The sequence below is a fragment of the Nycticebus coucang genome, chromosome 10 (assembly GCF_027406575.1).
Source record: "Nycticebus coucang isolate mNycCou1 chromosome 10, mNycCou1.pri, whole genome shotgun sequence".
Taxonomy (NCBI): domain Eukaryota; kingdom Metazoa; phylum Chordata; class Mammalia; order Primates; family Lorisidae; genus Nycticebus; species Nycticebus coucang.
The window spans coordinates 50,085,518-50,098,862 of NC_069789.1; the positions used below are offsets into that span (position 1 = coordinate 50,085,518).

A 13,345-nucleotide genomic window follows, 5' to 3' on the forward strand; every position below is an offset into this window, starting at 1 on the left:
GGTGATGTTTGCTTCGTAGAATGTGTTAGGTAATATTCCTTCTTTTTCTGTATTTTGGAAGAGGTTTACTAGTATGGGTACTAGTTCTTCTTTAAAGGTTTGGTAGAATTCTGACGTAAAGCCATCTGGTCCTGGGCTTTTCTTTTTAGGGAGATTTTTGTATAGTTGATGCTATTTCAGAACTTGATATAGGCCTGTTCAACATTTCCACTTCGTTCTGGCTAAATCTTGGTAGGTGGCGTACTTCCAGGTATTGGTCAATTTCTTTCAGATTTTCATATTTCTGAGAGTAGAGTTTCTTGTAGTATTCATTAAGGATTTTTTGAATTTCTGAAGGGTCTGTTGTTATTTCATCTTTACCATTTCTGATTGATGAAATTAGAGATTTTACTCTTTTTTTCCTGGTTAGGTTGCCCAAAGGTTTATCTGTTTTATTGATCTTTTCAAAAAACCAACTTTTAGATTTATTGATCTGTTGTATAATTCTGTTGTTTTCAATTTTATTGAGTTCTGCTCTGATGTTGGTTATTTCTTTTCTTCTGCTGGGTTTGGGGTTGGAGTGTTCTTCCTTCTCCAGTTGCTTGAGATGTCCTATTAAGTTATTAACTTCCTCTCTTTTTGTTTTCTTGAGGAAGGTTTGCAGTGCTATAAATTTCCCTCTTAGGACTGCCTTTGCAGTATCCCAGAGGTTCTGTTAATTCGTGTCTTGATTATTGTTTTGTTCCAAAAATTTGGTGATTTCCTTCTTAATCTCGTCTATAACCCATCTATCCTTCAGCATAAGATCGTTGAGCTTCCATGTTTTTGTATGGGTATGCAGGTTCCTGTTGTTAAATTGAGTTCAACTTTTATTTCATGATGGTCTGAGAAGATGCAAGGAATAATTTCTATTTTTTTTAATTTGCTGAGGTTAGATTTGTGGCCTAGGATGTGGTCGATTTTGGAGTATGTTCCGTGGGCTGATGATAAGAATGTGTATTCAGTTTTGTTGGGATGAAATGTTCTGTAGATGTCTGTTAAGTCCAGATGTTGAATGGTTAAGTTTAAATCTAAAATTTCTTTGCTTAGATTCTTTTTGGAGGATCTATCCAGCAGTACTAAAGGGGTATTAAAATCTCCAACTACTATGGAAGTGGAGGAAATCAAGTTGCTCATGTCTGTTAGAGTTTCTCTTATAAATTGAGGTGCATTGTGGTTGGGTGCATTAATATTAATAACAGAGATCTCATCATATTGAGTATTACCATTAACAAATATGAAGTGTCCATCCTTGTCCTTAATTATTTTGGTTGTTTTAAAGCCTATTGCGTCTGCGAATAGGATTGCAACGCCTGCTTTTTTCTGCTTTCCATTTGCCTGGAATATAGATAACCATCCCTTGACCTTGAGTCTATATTTGTCTTTTAATGTAAGATGCGATTCTTGTATGCAGCAGATATCTGGCTTGAGTTTTCATATCCAGTCAGGCAACCTGTGCCTCTTTAGAGGACAGTTTAAACCATTCACACTAATTGAGAAGATTGATAAGCCTTTTGAGAGCCCAGTGGACATTTTTAATCCTTTTGCGGCTGTGGAAGTTGGAATTTGATCAAGATTTTCTCGGTGAGTTTACTCTTGTGGTGGAGGATTACGCTGGTCTTTATGGAGGATAGGTCTGAGAATATCTTGGAGAGCTGGTTTAGTTATGGCAAATTTCTTCATGTGAATGTCATTGAAGTATTTAATTTCTCCATCATAGATGAAACTCATTTTACCTTGGTACAGGATCCTGGGTTGAAAGTTATTTTGTTTTAGGAGATTAAAAGTCGATGACCATCCTCTTCTAGCTTGAAAGGTTTCAGCAGAGAGATCTGCAGTTATTCTAATATTCTTGCCCTTGTAGGTGATGGTTTTCTTTCGTCTGGCAGCTTTTAGAATTTTCTCCTGCATATTATAATGTGTCTGGGGGATGTCTTAATTCGGGTTGAGTCATGCTGGAGTTCTGAAACTGTCTGCTATCTGAATTTCAGAATCTCTTGGCGTGTCTGGAACGTTCTCCTTCCTAATCTCATGGAGAAGAGACTCTGCCTTGTGAAGCCACTTCATCACTTTCAGGGATCCCCATAAGACGAATATTCATTTTCTTCGAATTATCCCAGAGCTCTCTGATAGAGTGATCTGTTTTTGCCCTCCATTTCTCATCCTCTTTGAGAGTTTGGGAGCATTCGAAAGCTTTGTCTTCAATGTCAGAAATCCTTTCTTCTGCTTGCTCCATTCTGTTACTGAGGGATTCTACTGTGTTTCTCAGATCTTTGAGGGTTGCAACTTCTTGTCTCAATGTGTCAAAATCTGTGGTCAGTTGGTCTTTGAATTTGTTGAATTCTTTTTTTTTTGCGGTTTTTGGCTGGGGCTGGGTTTCAACCCACCACCTCTGGCATATGGGGCCGGTTCCCTACTCCTTGAGCCACAGGCACCGCCCCCGAATTTGTTGAATTCTTGAGATATCTTTTGGGTTACTGCTTGGAGTTCTAATTCAATCTTATTTGCTATCCAGATTCTGAATTCGATTTCTGACATCTCAGCTATTTGTTTGTGCATGGGATCTTGTGCTGTGTGTGCCCCATTCATCCTTGGGGGAGTTGATCTACTCTGATTATTCATATTGCCAGAGTTTTTCTGTTGATTTCGCCTCATGATTGTTTTTCACCGTTGCCTCTGACCATCCTCAGAGTTGGGAAGGTGTCTCTCCAAGATTAGCTCCTAGTGGGATCACTCTATTGTTGCTGGATCTTTTTTTTCTTTTTTCTTTTGGCCGGGGCTGGGTTAGAACCCACCACCTCCGGCATATGGGACTGGCACCCTACTCCTTGAGCCACAGGCGCCGCCCGTTGCTGGATCTTTGTAGGGAGTGACCCTGTGTAGTTCCTCTGGGGCTGCTCCAGCTAGGGAGTTCTGGTTGTGGAAGAGCTCCGGCATGTGACACACCCGGATCCAGCAACAGGGTGGGAGGTGGTGCACATGGTTATGGGAGTGCCTCGCACCCACTGACTGTGGCACAGAGAGCCCAAAGCTCCAGCAGTCTCTGGCTAGGAGAAGGGCTCTGTGTAGAAGCAGGGAGGGTCCAGAGGGCCCACGGCTACCAGTATCCCTGCCCAGACGAGCGGGCCAGTGTGGAGGCTGGGAGGACACAGGAGGGAGGACGCAGGGTTGCACGGCTCCTGCAGTTCCTGGTCAGGGCATGCAGAGGCCCGGTTAGTGTGGAGTCGCGGCACAGATCTCATGGAGGTCCGGGCAGCGCCAAGCCCAGGAATTTGAGTTTGCTATGAGCTGTGACACCACGGCACTCTACCCAGAGCAACAGCCCAAGCCTCCAGTGTGCCAAAACTGTCTTATTCTGTTCCTAAGGCTTAAGGCTGTAAGGCAGCTCAGTCGCCGCCTTTAGGCTGCTCAGTCGCTAGGCTACTAGGTCCCACCTGATCCTTGCTCTGGGACCCTGAGGGCAGAGCTTGCCAGGGCAGTTCTCTGACACAATGGCTCCCTGCAGCCCAGCTCAGTGGCTCTGTCTGGGGCCCCAGACAATGCTCCCTGCACTCCTGCTCAAGCTCTCCCTAAGGCAGTTCAACTGAGTGCCAAGTCCAAAAACACCGAAACAGTTCACTGGTAAGGCCTTTCTGGTTGCAGTCTCACTGTTGCTTGTACTTACCGTTGCTGGCATGATTAGGTCGATCGAACACATGCAACCACTTGCCAGTTTCCCACTGTTTTTGTCCTCCTCTTGGGGTCCAGAAGTCCCTTGCTGACTCCCTGTATCCTCAAAGGGATGATTATAGGCAGATCCCACCAGCCAGAAATGTCTGGAGTCTTCTCTCCCCCGACTCACGGTGCCCCGGTGCAGGGAAGCTGTTACTCGGCCACCATCTTTAATCCAGTGTCCCCTCCCTCCCTTTTTTTCTTTTTTTTTATTGTTAAATCATAGCTGTGTACATTAGTGCAATCTCCTGTATATTTTTATTTTTATTTTTTTATTTATTCATTTTTTTTTTATTGTTCGGGATTCATTGAGGGTACAGTAAGCCAGGTTACACTGATTGCATTTGTTAGGTAAAGTTTCTCTTGCAATCGTGTCTTGCCCCAAGAAGGTATGGCACACACAAAGGCCCCACCCCCCCTTCCCTCTCTCTGCTTTTCCTTCCCCCACCCATGACCTTAATTGTCATTAATTGTCCTCATATCAAAATTGAGTACATAGGATTCATGCTTCTCCATTCTTGTGATGCTTTACTAAGAATAATGTCTTCCGCTTCCCATCCAGGTTAATACAAAGCATGTAAGTCTCCCTTTTTTTTAATAGCTGAATAGTATTCCATGGTATACATATACCACAGCTTGTTAATCCATTGCTGAGTTGGTGGGCATTTAGGCTGTTTCCACATTTTGGCGATTGTAAATTGAGCTGCAATAAACAGTCTAGTACAAGTGTCCTTATGATAAAAGGATTTTTTTCCTTCTGGGTAGATGCCCAGTTAATGGGATTGCAGGATCTAATGGGAGGTCTAGCTTGAGTGCTTTGAGATTTCTCCATACTTCCTTCCAGAAAGGTTGTAATAGCTTGCAGTCCCACCAGCAGTGTAAAAGTGTTCCCTTCTCACCACATCCACGCCAGCATCTGCAGTTTTGAGATTTTGTGATGTGGGCCATTCTCACTGGGGTTAGATGGTATCTCTGGGTGGTTTTGATTTGCATTTCTCTAATAATTAGGGATGTGAACATTTTTTCGTATGTTTGTGAGCCATTCGTCTGTCTTCTTTAGAGAAGGTTCTATTCATGTCTCTTGCCCATTGATATATGGGATTGTTGGCTTTTTTCATGTGGATTAATTTGAGTTCTCTATAGATCCTAGTTATCAAGCTCTTGTCTGATTCAAAATATGCAAATATCCTTTGCCATTGTGTAGGTTGTCTCTTTGCTTTGGTTGTTGTCTCCTTGGCTGTACAGAAGCTTTTCAGTTTAATGAAGTCCCATTTGTTTATTTTTGTTGTTGTTGCAATTGCCATGGCAGTCTTCTTCATGAAGTCTTTCCCCAGGCCAATATCTTCTAGTGTTTTTCCTATGCTTTCTTTGAGGATTTTTATTGTTTCATGCCTTAAATTTAAGTCTTTTGTCCATATTGAATCAATTTTTGTGAGTGCAGAAAAGTGTGGGTCTAGTTTCAGTCTTTTACATGTAGATATCCAGTTCTCCCAACACCATTTATTGAATAGGGAGTCTTTCCCCCAAGGTATGTTCTTGTTTGGTTTATCGAAGATTAGGTGGTTGTAAGATGTTAGTTTCATTTCTTGGTTTTCTATTCAATTCCAAGTGTCTGTGTCTCTGTTTTTGTGCCAGTACCATGCTGTCTTGACCACTATGGCTTTGTAGTATAGACTAAAATCTGATATACTGATGCCCCCAGCTTTATTTTTATTACTAAGAACTGCCTTAGCTATATGGGTTTTTTTCTGGTTCCATACAAAACGCAGAATCGTTTTTTCCAAATCTTGAAAGTACGATATTGGTATTTTGATAGGAATGGCATTGAATAGGTAGATTGCTTTGGGAAGTATAGACATTTTAACAATGTTGATTCTGCCCATCCACGAGCATGGTGTGTTCTTCCATTTGTTAAAATCCTCTGCTATTTCCTTTCTGAGGATTTCATAATCCCTTGTATCCTCAAAGGGATGATTATAGGCAGATCCCACCAGCCAGAGATGTCTGGAGTCTTATCTCCCCAGACTCACGGTGCCCAGTTGCAGGGAAGCTGTTACTCGGCCGCCATCTTTAATCCAGTGTCCCCTCCCTCCCTTTTTAACTGTCAGTGCCAAATGCTTTCAGACAAGACATTTGGTTAACTGGGTTCTGTCACTTGTCTCTTACTTCCAGAAATAAGTTAATGGGTTTTATCATAGTAGCCTGTAAGGATTTTGAGCTGAGTCTTTGTCTGATCAGCCTATTCAGACCCAATTTAGGATTAATCAGGTCCAGTAACACATCACCAGTCCTACCTCCAAAGCACTTTTGCCTTTCAATAACAAGTTTTGAGGAGCTGGCCAGGAAATAGAGTTAGGGTTTTGAAATATTTAAGGCACTCAAAAGTAAAAAACTATGTTTGACTCAAAAAATGGAATTATTGGAAAAGGGGGTAATTGACACTTTTGAGAGATTTCTTGTATTGTTCCTATCAGTTGATGTCTTCAGTGAACTTTTGTATCCATTCAGATGTTTTTAATTATAATTAACAGAGTATTCCACTTCAAAATTCCCTGAATAGTAAGAAAGCTCAATTATCTGGGTAAGAAGTCCTAAGATAGAATGTCTCCAGGGTTGATTAGCTTAGTAGCCCAACAGCATTATCAGAAAGATGGGTTTGTTCCATCTTCTCATTTAGCAAGACTTGAGCTTTCTGTAATTGATGAGTATTTGGAGTCTTTCATACTTTTTCTTAAAAAACTCTTTAATGAGGGGTTTCAAATGTTATTTGAATGTTCATTTATGGCTATTGACTTTTTAATACTATAGTGACTTTATTGTGTAGGTAATTGTAGAATTTTAAGTTCATTTACATTTGAATTCAGTCCATTTAAAATTACCTAAGACCAAAGAGGTGGCAGCCAGACATGAAAATTTATGTACTGCATTTCTCTATTAGAAGTAGTTAATTGTCAAGGAAATGCCCCCCCAGAAAAACCGAAACTGTGCCTTTGCTATTTTCTGATTCTCTGTTACCCTCAAACAGAACTGAGATTTAAAATGAAAAACACAGTGGGGCTCGGCACCCGTAGCTCAGCGGTTAGGGCGCCAGCCACATACCCCTGAGCTAGCGGATTCGAACCTAGCCTGGGCCAGCTAAGCAACATTGACAACTACAATAAACAAACAAACAAAAAAATTGCTGAGCATTGTGGCAGGTAACTGTAGTCCTAGCTACTTGGGAGGCTGAGGCAAGATAATCGCTTAAGCCCAAGAGTTGGAGGTTGCTGTGAGCTGTGATGCCACGGCACTCTACCAAGGGCCACATAGTAAGTCTCTGTCTCAAAAAAAAAGAAGAAAGAAAGAAAAACATAGTGGTATTTAAAAAGAGGCATTAAGGGCAAAGAAGCTGGACTTTGAAGGTACACCTGCCTGGTTGGCCCAGCATAGTTGTGTCATGTGGAGTTGGAGGTATACACATGGGAAAGTGTTAACCTGTAACCAATGATTAGCACAGACATGTTCATCAAAAGGAAGCTTGTTCTTGGTTGTTGACATTTATTTGAATGTTGGCATTCCAGCTTGCTCTGTCACCGTCCCCCCGGAACCCTGCAGAGCCCATCGCCATCCAGAATAATCAGCATCTGGCACTCAAAGTAGAGGGAGTGGTTCAGCACGGATCTAAACCAGGACTTTTTCGCAAAATTCAGTCTGTCTGTCTGAATGTTTCTTCCACACTACAGAGTAAATCTGGACAAGACTACAAGGTAATTGAGAAAAAAGGCAGAATTGTGATACAGATTTTATGAACTCATTGATGGAAGTTTTCATTGTTTTTCATAGTTAGGAAGATTGCAATTACACCTTCAAAATGATTAGATGGACATAAATTAACAGCACATATTGAAGTTTGGGGAGCTAATAAATAACGTTTCTCTTTTCCCTGCCTGGTCAGTTAATACAGAGATAAAGCATGCAGGCAGGCAGAGATCAAAGTCTGAGTTTTATTATTGGTACAGCTGTGGGAAACTGTAATTCAGGTGCCTGGCAGCAAGGACTTCCTAAGGTTAGACTTCCCAATTGAATTTTCCCACCCAGCTTCAGCCAGTACATACGAGAGCCTGCCCTTTCTAGAGTTTATGGCAGGGAGGAGTACCCTGATGCCCAAAGAAGGGAAAGAGAAGTATTTGCCTTCCCATGCTTAGTTTCTGTCCTAAAATTTAACACTCTGTAAGACTCACTTCCTCCCCCTGGAGGCCAGTACAGTTAATCTAATGAAAGGTCCTTCCACATAGAGGGAACATCAACAGTCGAGAATAAGTCTCTCTCTAACCCACCCAGCCTCTCCCCCTAAAAAGTATACTTCTATTTGTTTTTCTCTCTTAAATAAATGTTAGCATTTTTTGAAATGTATATAGCATTAATATATAATGGTGAGATAAAGCAAAATCTTTCTATAAGGGTGTAACCCTAGAGATGTGCTGCTTTAAGAAGTCATGAAGTAGGTAAATAGTAGCCAAAATCAATCTTACATTGTTAAGCTAAGATGTTAAATCTGTGCCCATGAAATACAAATGTTCTAAATACAGAATGTTCCTTTCTTTAGAAGTTTCTTTCCAATTCCTTGGTGGTTTAGCCACAGTAAATGGAGCAGCAAGGAACCAGTTCACAATTGGATGAGCAAAATTGTTCAGATGCCCAGATTAGTGGTGTCCAGTTTCTTGTGGCATGTTTCAACTAAGGTGCCATAGCAAACAAGGAGTTATCGGTGAAAGTATAAAAAGAGACTTTAATTCTCTTCAGTGATTTTAGGCTGAAAAGCCAAGGGAAGGCCTGGTTTAAGCCATTATTACTTTCTTAACTTTGACAACTTCCTGTCTCTGGCAGACTGTCCTTAATAAGGCTCAGCCTTCATTCTCTTCTTTTCTTCTCCTTTGACTTCTGTGACACAAACCATGATGCCTTGTATAGCTACTCAATAAATATTTTGTGAATGATGAAGAAAAAAATTTACTATATGTTATGGTTGGCTAATCTCTGCTATCACAGAATATTGTAATGAAAGTTTACATAGTTAATTTGTACACTTCGGCAGCCTCTCTCCACTTTGAGTTTGAAACAATAACCATGCTTCTCTTTGTTTCTTATGTATAATTTCTGCTGTTAAAAAAAAAAAAAACATTTAAACCTAGAAGCACTGGTCTTCTGCTTGTCGACACCTCTCAAGAGGCATTGATTAAAGTCTGGAAGTTGATACAACAAGCCATGTAGTACATGATGAATTTGCAGCGTTGCTGACATCGAGTTTGCAACTTAAAATGCAGACTTTCAAGATGATCAGTTTGCCTAGGCCTACTTCTGGTTCTTCTAAGGAAATTCTTTGATAAGCCTTTGAGACAGGTCTCAATATGTCACCCTCGGTAGAGTGACATGGCATTACAACTCACAGCAACCTCCAACTCTTGGGCTTAAGCAATTCTCTTTGCTTCAGCCTCCCAAGTAGCTGGGACTACAGGCACCTGCCACAATGCCCGGCTGTTTTTTGTTGCAGTTGTCATTGTTGTTTAGCTGGCCCAGGCTGGGTTTGAATGTGCCAGCCTCGGTGTATGTGGCTGACACTGAAACCACTGTGCTACAGGTGCTGAGCCTGATAGGCATATTCTTTAGGGAATTAAAAGCCCTACAAATGTTGAATATGAGGGGGGAAGAAAGTACCTATATTATAAATAATTCTAAGATCTTGCACTGGCTGGTGACTTCAGTTCATTAATGTTAAGATAACTATCCCTGGAAAAGTGACCTCATGATAACTAGTCATTGAAATACAAAGCTGCAGGGCCCATTTATATGATTGATTATACTACAGAAACACAACATAAACATAGAGCCTGGTCAAATGTCCAATGAGATTACCTGTATATGCATTCTCAGAATAAGTCTTTTTCTTACCATGCTTCATCTTGGGCATACCTAAGGCTATACAGCCAGGCCTGGGCCTGCTAAACAATGACTACAAAAAAAAAAAAAATAGTGGGCGTTGTGGAGAGCACCTGTGGTCCCAGCTACTTAGGAAGCTGAGGCAAGAGAATTGCTTAAACCCAAGAGTTTTGAGGTTTTGAGGTTGCTGTGAGCTGTGACGCCACAGCACTCTACCAAGGCCAACATAGTGAGACTCTGTCTCACTATTTTTCTATTTTAATACTGGTTGAAGTCCATCATAAAACATAATGTCCATCATTATGGACGTATATATATATCTTCACAGATTAAAAAAAGTGATTTGGAGATGGGGTCAGGAAGCAAGGAAGAAAAGCCAGTGTGTAAAGGGGTTGAAAACGGCTCTGGGCACTCGTTCTCCTCAAGAGCAGTGAGGAGGCAGTTTCACTTAATAATAGTTCAGAGTACAAGCTCTGGAGTTAGCCTGAGTTCCACCTCTCATTAGCTTTGTCACCTTAGAGAAATTACTTAACCTCTCTGCCCCGGCCACCTCATCTAGAAACACAAGGATGGTAGTAATACCCGTCTCTTGGTTTTTTGCAAGGAATAAATAAGCTTTTCGGGCAGGGCCTGGTTCATAGTAAGCATTGAGTCAGTCCTGCCTACTGTTGTTATTTAACATTATTCTTTCATTCCAGATCCCCATTGACAATATGACCAATGAGATGGAACAGAGGGTAGAGCCTCACAATGATTACTTCAGCACTCAGTTTCTGTTGAACTTTGCTATTCTTGGAACACACAACATTACAGTGGAGTCTTCAGTTAAAGATGCCAATGGTATCGTGTGGAAGACTGGTCCCAGAACTACCATATTTGTAAAATCCCTGGAGGATCCTTATTCTCAGCAGATTCGCTTACAACAGCAGCAAGCCCAGCAACCATTACAACAGCAGCAACAAAGAAATGCCTACACACGGTTTTAACCATGCAATAAATGCACTACAGACTTTGAAGGAATCGACCAAACTGGCAGAAATAGTTTCCTTTTTCATATGAATTAAATGTTGAAGTTAGAAAGTGGAGTCCATTTGTTATTCCATTGATTTCTATAATGTGATAGTTTAGAAAATAGGTTTTTTTCCCCTTAAAAATTTAGTTTGGAAAATAATTAGGTTCCTAGCCAGCCAGGAAGATTTTTTTTTTCCTTGCTTTTCTTTACCCATATTCTTCTATTTCATATTCAACATTTTCATTGGTTTTACTTGTTTTCTCCATTCCTAAGTTTTTTCCTTTTTTTTTTTTTCAAAAAGAGTCACATATTAAGATCATTGAGTAAATTTGACTGTTTCTCTTCTAAAATATACCATTTGCTTTCTGACATGGGCCAGGAATTCTGAGCTAGGCATTGGGAAATGCAGACCAGTTGGTGCAAGGTTTATCTGTGGTGGTAAAAAACTAGTCCTTCTATAGAGAGACTAGAAAGTGTCCCCTGCAACATCCGGTCTCCTGCATTACGAGAACCTGAAGTCTAGCAGGATTGAAAGAACCTGCTATATTATATTAGCCATTTATCTGTATCTTCCTGTGCTAAAGCAATTTTAATTTATTGTTTTAGTATTTAATTGACCCAAAGAGCAATTAACAATTACATAGAAAAATTGGGGATTAACAATTTGGTTCCTAGCCAGGAATAACTGGGTTCCTAGCCATATAGGAAGTTGTTTTTTTTTTCTTGTTTTTCTTAACCCATATTATTCTATTGCTTGTCTTTTTTTTTTCTAATATGTATGTGACTGTGTATAATATAGGCATTTTACATTGTTTCTAAAAGTGAAAAAAAACTCAATGTTTTAAGTTGAGGGGGTAGATCTTTTCCTTTGAATGGTTTCTACTTGAGTCATGTAATGCTAGACTTGATTGTCTAGAAAAAACAGTCTCTTAACACAACCTCAATTAATTGGGATGCTCAGGGAATAAGTTTTCTGGACAGCCAGAAAACTGCTTTTTTTCTATTTTAATACTGGGTTGAAGTCCATCATAAAACATAATGTCCATCATAAAACATAATGTATGTTCTCATTTTACCAAAGTATATTAGATATAATTTAGCTGTTTCTTTTTTTTTTAAGACAAGAGTCTCACTATGTGGCCCTGGGTAGAGTGCCGTAGCGTCACAGCTTACTGCGACCTCAAACTCTTGGGCTTAAGCAATTCTCTTGCCTCAGCCTTCCAAGTAGCTGGGACTACAGGTGCCCACCACAATGCCCGGCTATTAGCTGTTTCTTGATTGGGGATCATTCAGTGCTTCAAGATCATCATTTCTTAACATCAGGGATCAGAGGGTGATGTGGGCAATGAGGCTGTATGCAGCTCCAAAGAGGAAGCAGGGTACAGTCCCTGGAATTGCCTTGTTAAATAAATCTCTCAATTTCTTTGCTTGTGTTTTGTCTTTTTGTCTTCAAAGTCAACAAAGGAGAATGGAGGAAATTAAAAAATGAGCCTGTGGCTCAAAGGAGTAGGGTGCTGGCCCCATATGCCGGAGGTGGTAGGTTCAACCTAGCCCCTGCCAAAAACTGAAAGAAAAAAAAATGAAAGATTTTTTTTTTTTTTCTCATGTGGCCTCTGAGAGTAAGAAGTGATTGGCAACTTGCTTCTCCCCAGGATTGCTTGTCTTCGTGAGCTATTGCCCCAACACAACAGTTTATACTGCTAACAGCCAGAACTTGGTTATAAAACATGTACAAATCTACAGTGTCCACCATGAATGAAATCCTTTTAGACACAGCCCAGTGGTATACAGTGTACAACCTGCACAGTCATGTCAGCATCTGGGAACATAATGCCTTAGGAAAAATTGGCAGCACAGAATGCAAAAAGAGCTGAATCAGAAAGCCTACCTTCCACTTTTGGCTCTGATGAGTTAGCTCTGTGTCCTGGGGCAAGTCATTTTACCTTTATAGGACCTGAGTTTGTTTGGAAAGGGACTGAATTATACTAGATTTCTGACTCCAGTCTAGAGTTTCATTATCAGGTGGCTGAAAAACTAAAGGCAAAATGCTTTTAAGTGCTTAAGTTGGGGGGAAATCTTTTTAATTCTTTTTTAATTAAGTGGCTATTTTCAGGGTAAAATTTTATAATGTGGATTTCAGACTGGTGCTATTTAAAGGTAGAAATCTCCAAAAAAGAATCAAATTTTGTAAGCCACCAAGTCTCTCTTTGAGACCTTCCCAAGTGTTATGTTCTTAAATGGACTTTTAATAAATGTCATTATGACTTTATGATTTGGTGTACTATGAGCCTCTGGCACAAACGTGGAAAGAAATTATTAAAAACAAATCCATATAGTTCAGAGTATGAAAATAATTCTATAAAGGCTCAGTGCCTGTAGCTCAGAGGCTAGGGTGCCAGCCACATACACCAGAGCTAGCAGGTTCAAACCCAGCCCGGGCCTGCCAAACAACAATGACAACTATAACCAAAAAATAGCCGGGCATTGTGGTGGGCACCCATAGTCCCAGCTACTTAGGAGGCTGAGGCGAGAAAATCGCTTGCACCCAAGAGTTGGAGGTTGCTGTGAGCTGTGATAGCCTGGCACTCTACCAAGGACGACATAGTGAGACTTGGTCTTAAAAAATAATAATAATCGTATGAAGCAAAGACTATTTTATTTCTGTATGTCTATTAGATGCAAGAGTAG

General features: G+C 40.5%; 1 protein-coding gene across 1 annotated transcript in view; it reads left to right on the plus strand.

Annotated features, from left to right (window-relative positions):
• Positions 1-10,732, plus strand: part of INTS7 (integrator complex subunit 7) — a 125,891-nt gene extending 115,159 nt beyond the window's left edge. Inside the window, exons 19-20 of the mRNA XM_053605370.1 lie at positions 7,290-7,475; positions 10,344-10,732. Of these exons, the coding sequence (XP_053461345.1) occupies positions 7,290-7,475; positions 10,344-10,631 (474 nt within the window). The 3' untranslated portion in view covers positions 10,632-10,732. The remainder of the gene's footprint in view (positions 1-7,289; positions 7,476-10,343) is intronic.
• Positions 10,733-13,345: the final 2,613 nt, after the last annotated feature.